Genomic DNA, 17,817 nt, shown 5'->3' with positions numbered 1-17,817 from the left:
TTTGCGGCACCGTTATAATTCGCCCACAATTGGGTTAATTCATCCAATTTCTTCGAAATATTAACAAAGGGTCTAAATGACAAAAGAAATATTCGCCGAAATAACAGCTCTTGGCCGCATTAAACATAAAGATACATAGCCTTCCTCAAATAAGTTATATCGTCATATGTATCCGATTTTATAAGTTAAACGACTCATCATTTAGATCCTACCACTGGATTGATAAACCCAATAAATTGTATCGCAAATCTTTATTGCAGATACTTAAGTAAACATTATTTTGTACTTATCCAATGCAATTTCCTATTTCATTCACATAAATATACTGCTTTCCTATTCTACTACTAATATTTAAAAAAAGTGAAGTTCCAGCGGCATGTGAATTCACCCTTATAGACTTTAGTAGTTCTAGGATCACACCTTTCGCAAATTGTTATCGAAAAGTTCTTTATACGAATCTCGAATTGCGGTCTCTAAAAGATACCGCTATATCGGTCTCTTTCTTTTATATTGAATTCGTATTTGGCATTCTCTGCACAATATTGTTAGTGAAAGTCCTTTATTCTCGTATCTTTTGAGCAACAATTTAGTTAACATCGGGGATTCCCATTAAACTGCATTTAAGTTATGCTTGATAATCAACAAGTGGATTTTAATTGAATGCAGTCTTCTTAAACCTATTTACAATGCTGGGATTATCTTGCGTTATTTGTTCGGAAATTTATAAAGATAGTGATATTCTATGTAGCACATCTTGTGGGCACGTCTTCCATTTTCATTGTATGCAACAATGGCAATCGCGGTATGTAGTTATTCATGATTAAAGTTGAATATGTTTATAAGTCCGGGTGGGCTTTAGTTTAGCATCCCACGATTTCAGGGTTAAGAGGGGTATGGTTGGATAGAGAAGATTCTCCAGATCACGAATATATATAATTATTGCCGCCGGAAACTTATAGTTTTCGAGATATTTGCATTTTAAGTTGAAAATTTCACAAATTTCATTTTACAATTTCTCGATTTATGGTTATATTTTCTTTTATATTATGCACTTATTATACACTAACTTTTCACTTCAGTGTTTCTACATATTTATTTTATATTAAATATTTAAGTATTTGCTTTAAATAAGTATTTAATTTTTACACAATTTTCGTAATATGAACAATAACAAATGGGTTCCATGTTGTCAGATAATAAGTGTTGTTTATAAATAGATAAAATTTAATGTCTCTGGCGTGTTTAATACTTGATTTATCGCGCTTTTAGTAGTTTTTAACAGTACCGTTATATGGGGAGTGGGCGGAGCTGCCACCCGATTTCACCCATTTTTACAATGTCGATAGAGGCTAAAATCTTTTGTCCTCAGTGAATTTTGTTATTATAGCTTGAGCGGTTTAGGAGATATGCAATTAAACCTGTTAGGGGGCGGGATCACGGCCACGCCCAACATTTTTTAATTGCAGATGCCCCTTCCTAATTTTATCCTGTATACCAAATAACAGTCTTATATTTATTGTGGAGCTTAGTTATGGCAATTTATTTGTTTTTGATTAATAGAAGTGGAAGTGGTCTGATTACGCCCATCTGCAATACCAACCGTCTTACGGTACCAAGAAACATGTGTACCAAGTTTCACAAAGATATCTCAATTTTTACTCAAGTTACAGCTTGCAGTATAGTAGGTTATATATAACCCTATATCTAACTCGATTAGTTTTAGGTGATCCAAACAACCGTTAGGTGAACATAACTAGTATACTCTGTAGCAACAGGTTGCGAGAGTATAAAAATGCAAACCTGAATTTAATTAAACTTTTAACTTTTTTTCAATTCTATTTAGGATTAGGATAAAAGGATTGCATTCTAACAAATTTACAAAACGGTTGCATTATAACCAATTCCAAATAATGCCTAACTGTATCAACCAGGGTGTTTTTTTTACGCGGCAGAAAGCAAAGCCGTTTTATCAGTACCCGATTAATATTGTCCTTAACCTCTTGTAACTTAACTGGATGATAGCTTTAAGGGGTTAGGGGTAGTCAGAGGCACGAAAAAATGAGGAATTTCAGTAATTTTTTTTGCTATTAAATCATGATATTTTACAAAAGTAGTAATATGGCATTATTATACCATGTTTTGACTTGAAGTCAAAAAAAAAAATTTTAATTTCCAAAGTTATAGTTGTTTGTGTTGCCCCAATTCCAAACAAACGTCCTGGCGGTGACCATCATAATTCCTTGGAGATTCATCTAAAATCAATTGGATAAAAGAAATTAGTTTTATAAATAGATAATCCTGGGCCTGATCGAAGCTTTTTTTTTTGCAAAAATTAACAAAATGGCTTCAGGAATTTTTTTTTAGATTTTTGGGGAAAAATCCTTTGATCAGGCCCGAGTTCATTATGTATTCTAAAAGCTGTATAAATTTCATTAAAATCTACTGAGCGGTTTTCGAGTTACAGTTGTCACCAGTTCAAAAAACATAGTTTTGAGAAAAACGCATTTAAAGTTTCACACCAGAACCCCCGAGCGCATTGAAGTGCCCGAGCGCTCTTTGTTATTTGTCGAATAACTCAAAAAGTAATTATCGGATCAACTTGAAATTTTCAGAGAATATAATAAATAGATAAAACAAATATATTATTTGAAATTCTGACTACCCCTAACCCCTTAACTGATAAAACCGTTTTCACTATGTGGTTAGCTTCAGATAGTTTAATTATTGCATATTCAGAAAAGGACTACTTTTTTCGCCCAAATCGGCTTTCGTAGGTGATGGGACGACGAGGAAAGACAATCTGTTTTTCGTAACAGCTCGCTGCTACGCAATTCGGTATTCCTTTTCATTTTGAAATTTCTTTCATGGTTGCAACAGCACTCGGTTTCAAAGGAATATTTACATTATGTTCGAAAATTAAAATGTCTTTAATTTTTGGCAAAATTACGTTTTCATTTGCGCCGCGATCTGATGGTATGGACGGATAAAAGAGGTCCTCAGTGTTAAAAAATTACAAATATACGCGCCTGAGACCTATAATTTTCGAGATATTTGTACTTAAAGTTCAAAAATTGTAGGTAAAAGTAATGCACGCTATTACACTATGTTTTACACACTTTGTACACATTTTTCAGTGAAAAGAACTATGAACATCCAGGTGTTGGACAGACCATATTATTTTTTTTTGAAGCGCGGCCGAGGGCCTTCAATGCTGAAAGAAGTTCGACGCAAAATAATATATAACTTATCTGCCTCAACTATTTGGAGATGGTTAAGTGGTTAGGAAAATGAGGATACCACAGCAAAATTTAAACCACTGTGCTACAGCACAAGATCTGCTGAAACAGACAATATTTGAAAAACACAAAAAAAAACATTCATGACGCCTAACTAAGCGAGCAATACTCCCAGCGTTCGGAAAGCATCTGGACCACATACTTATCTGGCAAGGCTACAATATGATCATGTAAAGGCCAACCTTTTATATTTTCCTCCAAAGTCCATAATTATTTCACATGTGCAAATATACGTGGCATATACTTTGTTAGTTGCTATGCTCTAACAAGTCTAAAGACTTTCTTCCGGAGTTCGCTCTAGAAACTAGAGGAATATCGCTGGTCATAATCGCTCGCGTCGTCAGTGTGTGAGCATTTTAAAAAGCTCTGTGAGGAAGAAAACGACTTGGATGTCGAAACTCAAAAATAAGACACAACAACCCAAAAGCACATCATTTATGAGGAATATCCTTTAAAAATTATCCCCAATACATTATCCGATTTCCTATGCTAAACCACGAACCGAAGGTGTAAAGTCACCGCTACTAGTTAATGAAGAAGAAGTATTGGCGACAGCGGGAAAAAATAAAAGCAGCAAAGCGCCTGGTATCGATGGCAAACCATCTCTTTGCATTCCCAACAAACCCAACTCATCTAACACCCTTTTCTCTATGGTCCGACCCCGTCGAAACAGCCTGTATCTTGGACCTCCCGTTAGATGACCTCGACGACAACAAAACTATCACTTATCATCCAAGCGGGGACTAGATAACCGTTACAACAACAACAACAACATGGAATACCAAATAGAACCTTAAAGGAAGGCAAAAATTGACTATGAAATGCGTGTTTAAAGGAAGGTATATTGCCCAATCCATGGAAAGTTCAGCGATTGGTCCTACTTCCCAACTCAAATCAGCCTCCGCAGGAAGCCTCATCATAACGACCTCTGTGCATGCTTCACACGATTGGCAAAGTGTACGAAAGCCTAGTAAGAATCCGCATAGAGTTAGCAATCCAGAAAGCCGGCGGATTATCAGAAATACGGGTTTATAAAAAGGAGGTCCCCTATTGACGCACTAAACAATGTCGTTGACACTGCGAAATGCGCAGTAGGTGCCTTCAACTCGGCCCTGTATGAAATACGCGCTCCTTAATATCTTGTAAACATTATCATAAAGCCGATAAATACATCGCATACGCCAACGACGATATAGTGGTAGCAGTGGCTAAACACCTAGTTGCACAAGAAAAGTTGAAAGAATATCGCTCACAATAGGGGAGTGAGAGATAATTTCACAACTACAGCTGAAGTATCTGGGAATAATATTAGACTCAAGGCTAAAATTTAAGGAACACCTCGAATACTCTGTAGATAAAGCGAATAAAATAAATAAAGGTTGCGTGCGTTCCAGCCGGCGATTTTTACTCACAAAGGTAATGAGATCGGTCATGTAAATAAACGCAGTTCATAGGCTGTCGGCAATAAGAGTTATCAGGGCGTTCCGAACAATATCCAGTGAGGCTGTTGAAGTAATAGTCATTATGTCGCCCATTGACATCCAGGGTGACGAATTCGCGCGAGTATACAAGTAATCAGAGCCATCTAAAGAAGCCAAAAAAGTAGAGATAACCAAAAGCATGACAATGTGGAAGTAATGGTAGCAAACCTCACCCAGAGCACGCTGGACGCACAGACTGATACCAGACATCCATTCGTGGATAAACAAACGACATGGTTTCCTGAATTTCAACCTGATCCAAATATTAAGTGTACATGGGTACATGGAGACTTAAAATGTCATGTCACTCCCACGAAGTAAAAATTAATCTGATCAAATAATTTAAAGTACATTTATTTTCTTAAAAAACGCACAATAAATCCATATTTTGGATTTATTTCAACATATACAGTATAATTGCAAATATATTAATTGAAAAAGGTGTGCAAAATGTGTTCAACATAATGAAATAGGGTGCATTATTTTTTAACTTTAAATAAAATATCTCGAAAACTATACTATCTCGGGCATATGTGTACACATTTCTTAACCTTGATTACCACCTCTATCCGTTTATACCATTAGATCGCGGCGCCAAAGAAATCGTAATCTTGTCCTGTTTAGTGTGTAATATGCATATGCGAGGTATGTTCAAAGGAAAAGCTGAATTTTCATTTTTCGCGGGCTGTGTACATGCGATTATCTATATTTTTCTTTTGTTATAATTGGACATATATGTTTATCATGTGCTTGCATTAGCAGCCAATTTCGATTAGTAGTTTGTTTTTTTTCAACAGAAACACACATTTTTGTGTGCTCTTCGATTTTTGACTAAAGAAGTGTTAAAAGAAATGATTTAAAGAGTATTAAGTATTAAATGCTAATTACACTTGTGTGAAAAGGGTGGGGAACAGTAAAATATACCACAGGTACAGTTGAGAAGTTCTCCATGCGAACACACTCTCAAAAAGTAAATTATTTGAACGTGTACGTTTGCCGACCAACGTTTTAGACAAAATCTGTTTGGTTGGATCAAACTGGACACAGTGTGGTAAATTAACTAAAATCGGTTCAGTAGTTTAGGAGTTAACCCCAGAGAAAACGTGACGCATAAGTTTTATATATGTATGTCGTGATATGAAGTTATTTTCAGTGTAGGTTTTTAAAGGATACACAAGGCTGTATGAATTTGCCGTGTTCAGGGTCTTGTTTCCCTCTTTTCGTTTATTGTACGAGTATGCCATCTTTTACCTTCAAGTTATATTGCATAGAAGTTTATGTGGCAAGAGCGTGTTCAACATATATTCTCTAACAGAAGAATGAAGGAACGAGATAAAAATGCTCTGTGGCTGAACGTAGTCCTGAGTGTTGCTGAATGTGAGCAAGGCCTAGATGTTAGCCCTTGAAAATGTGTGGGAGCAAGGCACAGTGAAGAGACAGTTGAGCAATTAAATTCGCTTGTATAAAGAGTCAGTAATTTTTCAATTACTGTGTGTCCTCCAGCCATGGATGACATGATACGCAACTCTTTGATTCGAGAGAGAGAGCTGTCAAAACCCACATTTTGTATAACATTTGTCAATCGTGCCACCGTCGAGAGATAATGGATAGAGTATTTTAAAAATAACTTTTTGGCATTTTACTTTTCGATATTTCCGAGTAGACCTATAGCATATATACGCATATAAAGCCCTAAACACGTGTATTCATGTTATAATTTTTTTTTTATTTAAATCATATAACATAATAAAATAATAAATAAATAAAAAAAACTATATCAAAGAAACAATACAATTCATAATAAAATATCTCTATCTATATAAATATTTTGACTTTATAACAAAGAATAGCAAACAAAATTTAGTTGCACGTTATTCAAAAGTATTTGTGTCGTTCCTTGAACTTTCGTTTCGCACTGTTTTGTCATATACTTTTAGCGGTTTTATTTCTGGCATCCCACCTTTTTTTGAAATCAGCTGTTCAAAATTCCCTAATCATCCTAATCTGGGAAAGAGATTGAGAAAAAAAATTGAGAAAATTAGTTAGTCTAGTATCATGTCATCCTTGACACAGCACCACAGGAATTCGTTGAAAGATACCACCTTGAGTGTGACGCTTAAATGTCAAGATGGACGACTATATTTTAGAAGCGAACCCGTCATCAGAAGTGGGTTCTGTACCTACTCCTACATTTTCAGAAGAGCAGTGGCGTAAAATCCTCGAGATGCAAAATCGAAATTTGAGTGTGTTAGCAAAAACTATGCAGGCTACGACACGTGCACGTGCTGTCACGTTGCCTAAATTTAACCGCGACGTTACGGGCGTTGACACATCACAGTGGTGTATGACCGCTGATATAATTTCTTCCGAGCAACCACCGCTGGGAGGGGTTAACACAAAATTTCTACCCCGGAATTAAGTGGGAACAGTTTACAGAATTGTTCATAGAACGATACGAAAGCGAAGAGACACCAGCCGTCCGACTTTCGACGAATGTCATGCAATATATGCAAGTCTTTTGGTGACGTCATTAACAACGAAGTGTTGTTCGCAGTATCAAGTATGCCTGCGCATATGTCAAACTTTGATAGTAGGTAGGGTAGGTTAGGTAAAGTGGCTGTCACTCGACACACTTAGGCCTTTAGGAGGCCCATTGTGATACCACTGGGACTGTGATCCCCTCACTCTATTGGCTCCTCTCTGAACCACCCCGTACTTTTGATGAACTTCATCAGTGAGACAAGTTTTATCTGTGCAACCTCCGAGACGTCATCAAGAAACCCACGACCGATGGTTGCGATTCTTTTCCTATATAGTGCTGCGCAATCGCATAGAAGATGTTTACTGGTCTTCTCCTCTTCTACTTCCTGACAGCTTCTACAATAGTCGTTATATGGCGTGCCAAGTCTACTTGCATGTCTGCCTACTAGACAGTGGCCTGTTAGTACTCCTACGAGAGTTCTTATATCATTCCTCTTGAATTTTAACAGTCGGTTTGCCTGCTAGTTGAGCAGGTCAGGGATTGATTCCACTGACACTCGGCTATATTAATGACATGTTTGTCGATTAGGTATCTATAAGTAGCCAGAGGCATATTTATGTCCTCCTTACCAGGATCTAGTTGTAGGGTGGTGCCTGTTCTGGCTAGTTCATCTGCTACGCAGTTCCCAGGGATGTCTCTGTGTCCTGGGACCCATTGCAGATTTACCGTGAAATAGGATGACAGATCCGCTAGAAGATCATGGCAATCTTTTACTGTCTTCGACGAAATCCTGTGAGACATCAGAGATTTTAAAGCCGCCTGGTTGTCTGTGTATATATATACACTTCTTGTTGTGATTACACTTTTTGTTAGTACAAGAAGGCTTTCTTTAATTGCAGTGACCTCTGCTTGGAAGACACTGCAGTGGTCTGGTAACCGGAAGGCGATTTTGGTATCTAGTTTAGCCGAGAAGACACCGCCGCCTACTCGGTTATCCAGTTTGGAACCATCCGTATAGAAGCTTATCCCTGCTTCCTTGTACACTACGTCCCTTTCCCACTCCTCTCTGGAGGGGAAGGCAATATTGAGGACCGGATTTAGGTTCAGCTCCATAGGATTGCGAAAATCCGTAGTTAGGGGAAGAAACGGGAACTTTCTAAGTATCATAGAATGCCCCTTGTCGCTGGCGACTAGTAGGAAGGATTCCCTCAGTCTCAGAGCTGACTTCGCTGCCATTTGCTTGCAATACAGATCTGTTGGCAGCAAGTGTAAAATTATGTTGAGTGCCTGGCTTGGCGTAGTTCTGAGAGCTCCACTGATGCAAATACTAGCTGCTCTTTGTATACTTTCCATGCTTCTAATCGCATATTTCTTTTCTGTAATTGGCCACCATACTACTATACCATAGGTCATGATCGGCCTTACAATTGCTGTGAGCCGCCAGTGAGCCACCCGAGGTGTCAGTCCCCACCTGGGCCCCACCATTCATTTACATGTGTAAAGCGCTGTAGCTGCTTACTTTACCCTCGCTTCCAAGTTTTGTTTCCAAGAAAGCTTCCTGTCTAAAATTAGTCCCAAGTAGCTTGCTTTATCTCCTACCGTTAGCCTGGTGCCATTTAAAAATGGCGGCGTGATTTCTGGAGTACTGTGTTTCTTAGTGAACAATACTAGTTCTGTCTTGCTAGCATTTAAATTCAGTCCGCATGATACGGCCCATCGATTAATATCGTTTAATATTGTCTGCATAAGGCTAGCGAGGGTGTTCGGGAACTTGCCCCTAACCGATACTGCCACATCATCAGCGTAGGCCACAACATGTACCCCCTTCTTTTCTAGATCCACAAGCATTTTATTCATTGTCAGGATCCAGAGAAATGGGGATAACACGCCTCCTTGGGGTGTACCACTTCGGACAGATCTGTGCATCGTTGAAGCTCCCAGCGTTGAAATAATTGACCTGCCCAAGAGCATCTGTTCAATTAACTTCCGGAGAGGCTCAGATATGCCCAGATCTTTAAGCGCGCTCAATATGGCCTTCGGCTGGATGTTGTTGAAGGCACCTTCTATGTCTAGGAAGGCTACGAGGGTGTATTCTTTTATTTCCAGAGTCTTTTCAATCTCTGCTACCACTTAGCTTAATGCCGTTTCTGTGGATCTACCCTTCGAGTACGCATGCTGCGAAACTGACATTTTTCTTGGGTTTAGTATGTCCTTTATATGTATTTCTATTAGTTTCTCCAGCGTTTTTAATACAAATGATGAAAGGCTATTTGGTCTAAAATCCTTTGGATTAATGTGTGAGCTTTTGCCAGCCTTTGGTATATATATCACCTGAACTTCCCTCCATATCGAGGGAATATAGTTTAATTTCAGTGCCCCTCTAAACATGGTTGTTAACCAGTTTATTGTGTAGCTCAGGGACTGCTGTAACTGAGCAGGGAATAAACCGTCTGGTCCCGGCGTTTTATAAGGCTTGAAGCTGCCTATTGCCCAATAAACATTGCCATCTGACGCTATGTCTAGCGGAGGGGACTCTGAGCCTACTTCACTCTCCATTATATCCTCCCCTATTATTCTCTTTACTGGATACCGTCCAGCTGTGATCTGGCTTCTGAAGGTATCCGATGCTATGTTTCGACTGTCATTATCTTTCTCAGTCGAGACACTTCTGCCGTATTTTCGATGTCATTACAAAAAGATTTCCACGAATTTCTTTTTGCTTTTCTTACCTCCTTTTTGTATGTCCGAAGGTGGTTATGATAGTTATCCCACTCTGTATCTTTCTGGGATAATTTGGCAAAATTGAATTGCTTCCCGCAATTTTTCTGCATGTTCTTAAGTATTGGAGACCACCAAGGAGGTCTAATTCTTCCCCTACTGTACGTTTATGGACAAGCTACCTCTAGTGCTTGACGACAACAATCTGTGAATCGTTTAACGAGGATGTCTTTGATAGTCGCTTGCAACGAATTATTTTTACTACGAATGTAAAAACTAGAAACAAGCTACAATCAGAGTTAAAGGCGTTTACCTTCGATAAAAAGCGCAGTGCTGGCTTTGCTGAATGTGCTGGGCCCAACAATAAAAAAAAGCGAAGATGTCTAATCTTATGTGTCATTTTGGCAAAAAGCTGAACATAAATTGCGGACTGCAGAACCAAGGTGCGACACGGTATTGATATGAAACAGCAGAAAGAAAAGCCGACTGTGTCCTGTTGTAGCCAGCCTGGACGTTTTGTTAACCAATGTTCAAATACGGGAACTGCAGCTAAACAGGGCGTATTGCAACAAAAAAGCGTCAATCACTGCTTTACAGCAGAACCAAAAGTGAGTACAAATATGACGCAACAAGCTGAGGTCTATCCACCGGGGCGGAGTGCTCATTGATTAGAGAGAGTGTTGGCCACAAGCTAGCTAGCAAACGCATAAATAATGTTGAAATATAAAAGGGTGATGATGCTGTGATATACAGTACATTACAAATTTTAGGTAGTGTTGTCATTAATGAAAATGTTCTAAAAATATTCTTCCATGTTGAACAATACGCAACAGCGTTTACTAATGACAGCAATTCGCACAACAGCCGGTTCTGCGATAAAGGAATTGACCCGGATTTTATCCGGCCAAGGGCTGTTATTTCGGCGATCTAACCCTGTTTGGATCGGTAAGCTCTAGATTTAGTTTGTCGTCATTGGAGCAACACCTAGCAGCAGGGTTGCTCCGTATCCTCCTGACCCGTGCTGGCCCCGAGGAATTCTACTGCTGCGTTTGCGCTAAAAGGCTCCATCCAAACTACACCTGGGTTAGGTGCAATACATGCAATGGATGGAGCCATCTTAAGACCTGTTCAGGCCTTAAGACACATAGGGAGTGGACCACGAGTTACGTGGCCCCATGCTGTCAACGCAATAATGCGACATCTGCCTCAACGACTATGCAACTTGCACCATGTTCGCGCACTGCGCTGCGGCTCCAGTCGAGTGGCCAAGATAGGACCTCCACGGCCCTAAGGAGCTGACACAGACAGCATGACTCCCAGTCTGACCAACCTTTATAAAGCTCCAATCCTCGTGCGAGAACCACCCAGCAACTCCTGGTTCCTCGCACAGTCTGTTCCGTGCGTAGCACGCCGGAATGTCACATCAGTCAAGTACAATTCTTGTACTGGCTGGTGTCACTTTCTGTCGTGTTAAGGTCTGCGCACCACACGAGCATGGAGTGCGTCGTTGCCCCATGCTGTAGGAGTCTGCCCCCGCAATCACATACAGTGGCGTCACCAATCAACACCACAGTGCGACAACCGCCCATGCGGATAGTACAGCTGCAACAACCACCACCAACACGCACCCCATTCACCCCTACGATCATGACTGGACACCCGCGACAAACGCGACTCCTACAATTCAACTGCAACGGACTCCAGAGTAAGATCGAGGAGATAGTTGCATTCATGAGCCGGAAGCGCGTAACGATAGCTGCGGTCCAAGAAACCAAGCTAAACAGCCGCTCAGATCTTCTGAGTTGTGCAGGTTTCAACGTTTTACGTAAGGATCGCGAGCGAGATAATGGTGGAGGCCTAGCCTTCATATTGCACAACACCGTGCAATATCGTCTAATCGATGTTGACATCGACCGCAGGGACATTACCCTAGAATGTCAGGGTATAGCTGTCCGGTCAGGCGATGTCGAGCTCAAAATATTTAATATATACATCCCCCCAGTTACATGTTGCCCAACAGGATATCACCCGAACATAGATGCGCTATTTCGTGGTGAAAACCGTTTGGTGCTAGGCGATTTTAACGCGCATCACGATCTTTGGCATTCCTGCCTGTCAAATGATCGTAGGGGGATGGAGCTGGCGGAACAGATTGACGATTCGACATTCTGCACAATGAATGACGAAGCCCCCACCAGAATTATGAGCACCTGTAATAGCTCGCCCGATATTACCATCGCTAGCGGTGGTCTGATAAATAGCATAACCTGGCGACCTATGCTAACTCTCGCATCAGACCATCTGCCCATAATTATCTCGATCGAGAAACCTCCTGACTTTATTTCTGTGGACATTAACAAAGCTAACTGGGTCGGCTTCACAGAATTTACTGAGAGCACCTTCAACGCACTACCCATTCCTACGGACGTCATCGTTGGCGAGCGTCAATTCCGCAAGGTGATCGCTGCTGCTACCGCTCGCTTCATACCAGCTGGTAGAATCGCGGAACTCCGCCCAAATTTCCCAGCCGAAGCAGCTGTACTAGCAAACGAGCGCGACACCTTACGCCATCCCGATCCCTGTGATCTCCGCATAAGGGATCTCAATTTGGAGATTCGTCAAATGGTAAACCAACATAAGCGGACAAAATGGGTGGAGCACCTGAAGTCCTGTAATCTCTCCACCGGTGTGAGTAAGCTTTAGAATACTGTCAAGGCCTTGTCTAACCCGAGGAGACATGACGACCGAGTTGAAATTCAATTCGATGCCCATGCCTCCTTGGACCCGAAGAAGTGCGCCGGCAGTTTACACTGCACCCTTCGACCGACAAGGCCAAACGATGTGTTACCCGACGGCTGCGCAAAATGCCAAAAGACTGCGCACCACTTACTTTCACCGATGGGGAGGTTCAGAGTGTCATCAAAAAGGCGAAATCGTCTAAATCCATCGGCTCTGACGTAATAAGCATGCTGATGCTAAAACACCTACGCCCAACGGGAGTAAACTATCTCACCAAGGTCCTCAACTTGTCGATATCCACTCTTCAAATACCCGATGTGTGGAAAGTCGGAAGAGTGGTCCCACTACTGAAACCTGGGAAACCAGGCAACAAAGGGGAGTCTTATCGCCCGATAACTCTCCTTTCCCCAGTAGTGAAGACACTTGAGGCCTTGTTACTCCCGTCATTCACTCACCACCTGAGTCTAGCAGATCATCAGCGTAGCTTCCGAAAAGTGCACAGTACCACCACAGCACTTGGCGTCATAAACGCCCAGATAGTTCATGGCCTGAACCATAAGCCACCCTAAGAGAGGACGATCCTCGTAGCGTTGGACTTGTCAAAAGCTTTTGACACAAAAGCCTAGAACAATCAACGCTCCCTCCACTGCTGAAGCGGTGGACTATGAACTACCTGAGCGGTCGGCATTCATCCGTACTGTTTCGAGGTCAAAACTCCTAACTTAGGAAAATTAAACAGGGGGTTCCGCAGGGCGGTGTCCTCTCCCCACTACTGTTTAATTTCTATATTTCGAAACTCCCCCAGCCACCAGCGGGAATTTCAGTGACCTCGTACGCTGATGACTGTACGATATTGACGGGCAATGGAATCGATGGCATGTGTTCAAAAGTAAACAGCTACCTCTCCGATCTTTCTCGCTTCTTCTCTGCAAGGAGCCTAACACTCTCCCCCAATAAATCTACAGCGACCATCTTCATAAATTGGACGAAGGAGTACAGACTGGACCTGAACATTTCAGTCGATGACACAAAAATTCCGACAGTTAATAACCCTAAAATTTTAGGCGTCAAAGCCAAAACGTTGTTGGCAACATACAAGGCAATCGGCCGGCCGGTCCTAAATTATGCAGCCCCAATATGGTCGCCTGGATGCAGTGACACGCAGAAGAAGAAGCTTCAGACTGTCAGAACACTGCATTTCGGACTATCACGGGATGCCTCTTGATGTCTCCAATCGAACACCTGCATAGTGAGGCCCGTATGCTTCCGGTTAAGGAACACAACAAATTCCTCTCCAAGCAGTTTCTGCTGGGGTGTTTTCGTAGAAACCACCCCTGTAGTCGCCTGCTTGTAGCGGAGCCGCCTCCTAGGAACATCAAGAGGTCTTTCCTTGATTACTTCGACGACATTAGGCAGTACGCCAACCGGACTTCGGACGCAACGAACTGCAGACAGGCACTGCCCGCCATTCACAGTGGAGCCATCAACACCTTCACCGACTCCCTCTCAGTGAATGGCGTATTACGAGTCAAACCACCACCCATAGCAGACGTAGAGCTCGAGTTGCCTCGCGAAACCAGAGTGACCCTCGCGCAACTTCGTTCTGGATACTGTAGCAGGTTAAACTCCTACTTATCCAGAATAGACCCCGACATACCAAACACATGTCCTGCGTGCAAAGAGTCTCCGCATGACACTAACCACCTCTTTGCATGCCCAACAAACCCCACTCATCTAACACCCTTCTCCCTATGGTCCGACCCCGTCGAAACAGCTCGTTTCCTAGGCCTCCCGTTAGATGACCTCGACGACAACGAATCTGGAATTTATCACCTAAACGGGGACTAGATAACCGTTATAACAACAACAACTAATGACATCCCTTGTACAAGGATTAATATGTGTGAAATAAAAATTAGGTTCATAGATCCTTGCAAAACTGTACAAGGGCGACTATATCGGCTCAGTCGTGGTGAAAATGAAATAGTTCGAACTAGATTAAATGAATTAATAAAATGACATACTATTCGTCCTAGTTCTTCTCCCTATGCTAGTCCTAATGGCTTAGATCGATTTTGTGTTGATTATAGGGAACTTAACTCAAACACAGTTTCTGAGAAATACCTACTGCCTCTTATCAGTGATCAGATTGTAAGACTTTGTAGTGCTAATTATTTCACTTGTTTAGATATGGATAGCGGTCATCATCAGATCCCAATCCATCCGGACTCTGTTGAATATACAGCGTTTGTAGCACTTGAAGAACAATATGAATTTTTGACAATGCCTCTTGGTCTCAAAAACGCGTCGTCTGTTTTTCAGCGTGCACTTATGAGTGCGTTGGAAGATTTTGCTCACTCATGTAATCGTTTATATGGACGACATTATGGTGGTGTCGCCGCCAAAAGAGTCGGGTTTTGAAAGGTTTAAAATTGTGTTGGATGTTCTTTTTTAATGTTACCAAATGTAGTTGTTGTGAACTGTTTCAGTAATTGGGATATAAGATACGAGCGGAATACCAAAGACCGAATCCGCGTAAAATAGTTCTTTGCCTCCGCCGCAATCCATTACTGCTTTCTTTCTTAGTTTGGCTTCGTATTTCCGCAAATTTGTACTTGGGTTTTCTCTGATAATGAAATCTCTATATTCTCACACTTCACAGAAGAACAATTTTATGTAGAATGCAGAGCTAGAAAAAGTTCGAAAGAAAATTATTGCTATTATTACAAACACCATCGCTGGTAGGTGTATTTACAATCATTCAACTTTGATATTCAATATAGTGAAGAAAAGCCCATGGCTCACGATGGTATTTTTTGTCAAGAAATCCCATTCAAACAAATTATCATTCGTCAGTATACAAAATTCCTGACAAGCGAGTAAATCTAGCGGATATCTCATGCGATTGACTTCTCGATGAGCAGCGATTAGATTCGGACCTAGTTAATATTGTAAACAAATTTAATTCTACTGAACTGAGAAAATTTGGCAAAAACATATGATTTGCGAAAGGACGAGGCAGTAATTAACATGAGCGAAAAAGTCTATTAGTATTATTGGTTTAAAATGAATAAATATGTTCGAAAATTTGTTGACAATTGTATAACATGAAAACTGTTAAATGTTCTTCGGGAAAAGTTCAAGCAGAGCTCCATCCTATTCCGAAAATAAATATACCTTGGCGTACTATATCCGTTGATATAACTGGAAAATTTAGTGGTAAAAGTGATCTCAAAGAGTATGTGATTGTTCAGGCGGACGTCGTTACGAAATTCATTTACTTGTTCCATACTCTAAAGTTAGATACCGAGAGCTGCTGAGCTATTAAGTCATCGGTTTCCTTGTTTGGGGTACCCACTCGTATCATACCTGACCAGGGCTCAGCTCTTAGCTCCAAATTTTCCAAATTCTGTTCATCACCAAAAAAAAAACTGAGATCGAAATTAATTTAGTAAACTATGGAAGACTATGGAAACTACGGCATCATATAATAAAGCAAGATTTGATAAAGGTAAAGCAACGATTGTTAGTTATGTGTTATTGAAAAATGAAGAGACACATCAAACAAAGTTAGATGCAAAATTCAGAGGCCCGTTTTTAATGGTTGAGGTTTTGGATGGGGACCGCTATAATATATGCTAAATTCCTTACAAACTAAACATATTTATAAGTACTGTCGCGATGATATCAGAAAAATTCCAAACGGTCACATTCCAATTGAACTAGATATTATCGTATTAGACAACCACGCCCACTTTCCGTATAACAAAATTTTAAACTCCATCTGACATACTTATATAAGGACTGTATGGTATGAGATGACTTTATAGGAACCGCGTTATCAAAATTAGTCAAATTAGTTTTAGGTGAAAACCCATATCTTGGGATCCGCTTAATAGATTTCAACCAAATTAATACAACCAAATAATACGGTACATAACATTCTTTTTATATTTCATGTTATATTGCGAAAATGGGCGAAATCGCCCACGCCTATTTTCCATATAACACCATTTTAAATTCCATTTGATTCTTCCACTTTCCAGTATGTAAATCAAGCAACAATCTTTCTATCGGGGTAAAACTTTGCGTGAATAATGCGTTTAAAGTATGCCACCTTGTGGCCAAAAATTATCTAAATTGAATAAAAACTGTTCAAGCCCCTATGTGGACCCCAGTGCCTATAGTTGACTTTTTACCGAAAATATCGGTCAACATAGAACAAGGCGGCAAGATCCACAAAAAAATCTAAAACGAGTATACCGTTTGACTTTGCGAGAGTATAAATGTTCGGTTACATCCTTCCTTACTTGTTAAGATATAAAACTGTAATAGGGGATCGCAGGAGAAAGAAGAACTTGTGGGCTAAAACTAAAAAAAGCCCTCTAATAGGTTTAATGTGCATATCTCCAAAACCACTAAAGCTACATTAATCAAATTTGCTTAGGATAAATCCTTTAAGAACCCTACCGACAATGGATGAAATCGAATTTTAATCCCACCCTCTCCCCATATAACGGTTTTGTTAAAAACTACTAAAAGTGCAATAAATCTATAAATGAATGTGCCATAGACATAAATATTTATAGGAGCCAATAACAAATTTGGACGATGGAAGTGGCTACGCTCCATTTAAGTGAAAACCCAGATCTTGGGACGTACTCGACCGATATCAACCAAATATGTCGCGAACTTTATATTGAAAATATCGACCAATCTGAGATATATTGTATTATACAAATTCGGAGATAATCCTTTTCTGAAAATTTTCATTTTCTTTCCTGTATGTCAAAAATGGGGTGAAATGGGATAATTAATTCCCTAGACCTCAGTCCGGCTGACTTTATACGGCATAATTGACTTTATATTTATTTTTGATGATGATTTTAATATAATTTTCGCTGACAGCAAGTAAAATATAGGTATAAAACTAATTTAGTCTACGACCTATAGTATAAATTAATAAGTTTCAAATTTGATTGCAATCCATTCACGATTTCGTCGAAAAATAATATGGAATTCTTTTGCAACATTATTAAAATAAAGTTTTGCCAGCACCTGGAGATATTTCGACGGCTTTGATGCTGGTAAGTTCCAAGAG

General features: G+C 40.3%; 1 protein-coding gene across 2 annotated transcripts in view; it reads left to right on the top strand.

Moving 5' to 3' along the window:
* The first annotated feature begins 454 nt into the window (after window positions 1–454).
* Window positions 455–17,817, top strand: part of LOC118681514 (E3 ubiquitin-protein ligase TRAIP-like) — a 43,909-nt gene continuing 26,546 nt past the window's right edge. The window contains exon 1 of one of the 2 annotated variants that reach the window (XR_011396485.1): window positions 455–802. Coding sequence is in view for 1 of the 2 variants with exons in the window: in XM_070109941.1 (XP_069966042.1) it covers window positions 687–802 (116 nt within the window). In the remaining variant the exon portion in view is untranslated. The remainder of the gene's footprint in view (window positions 803–17,817) is intronic. The other variant, XM_070109941.1, reaches the window with a different exon arrangement.

Source organism: Bactrocera oleae, chromosome 5 (genome assembly GCF_042242935.1).
Source record: "Bactrocera oleae isolate idBacOlea1 chromosome 5, idBacOlea1, whole genome shotgun sequence".
NCBI lineage: Eukaryota > Metazoa > Arthropoda > Insecta > Diptera > Tephritidae > Bactrocera > Bactrocera oleae.
The sequence above is the reverse complement of the archived record's forward strand: the minus strand, read 5'-3'. Positions and strand labels throughout refer to the sequence as shown.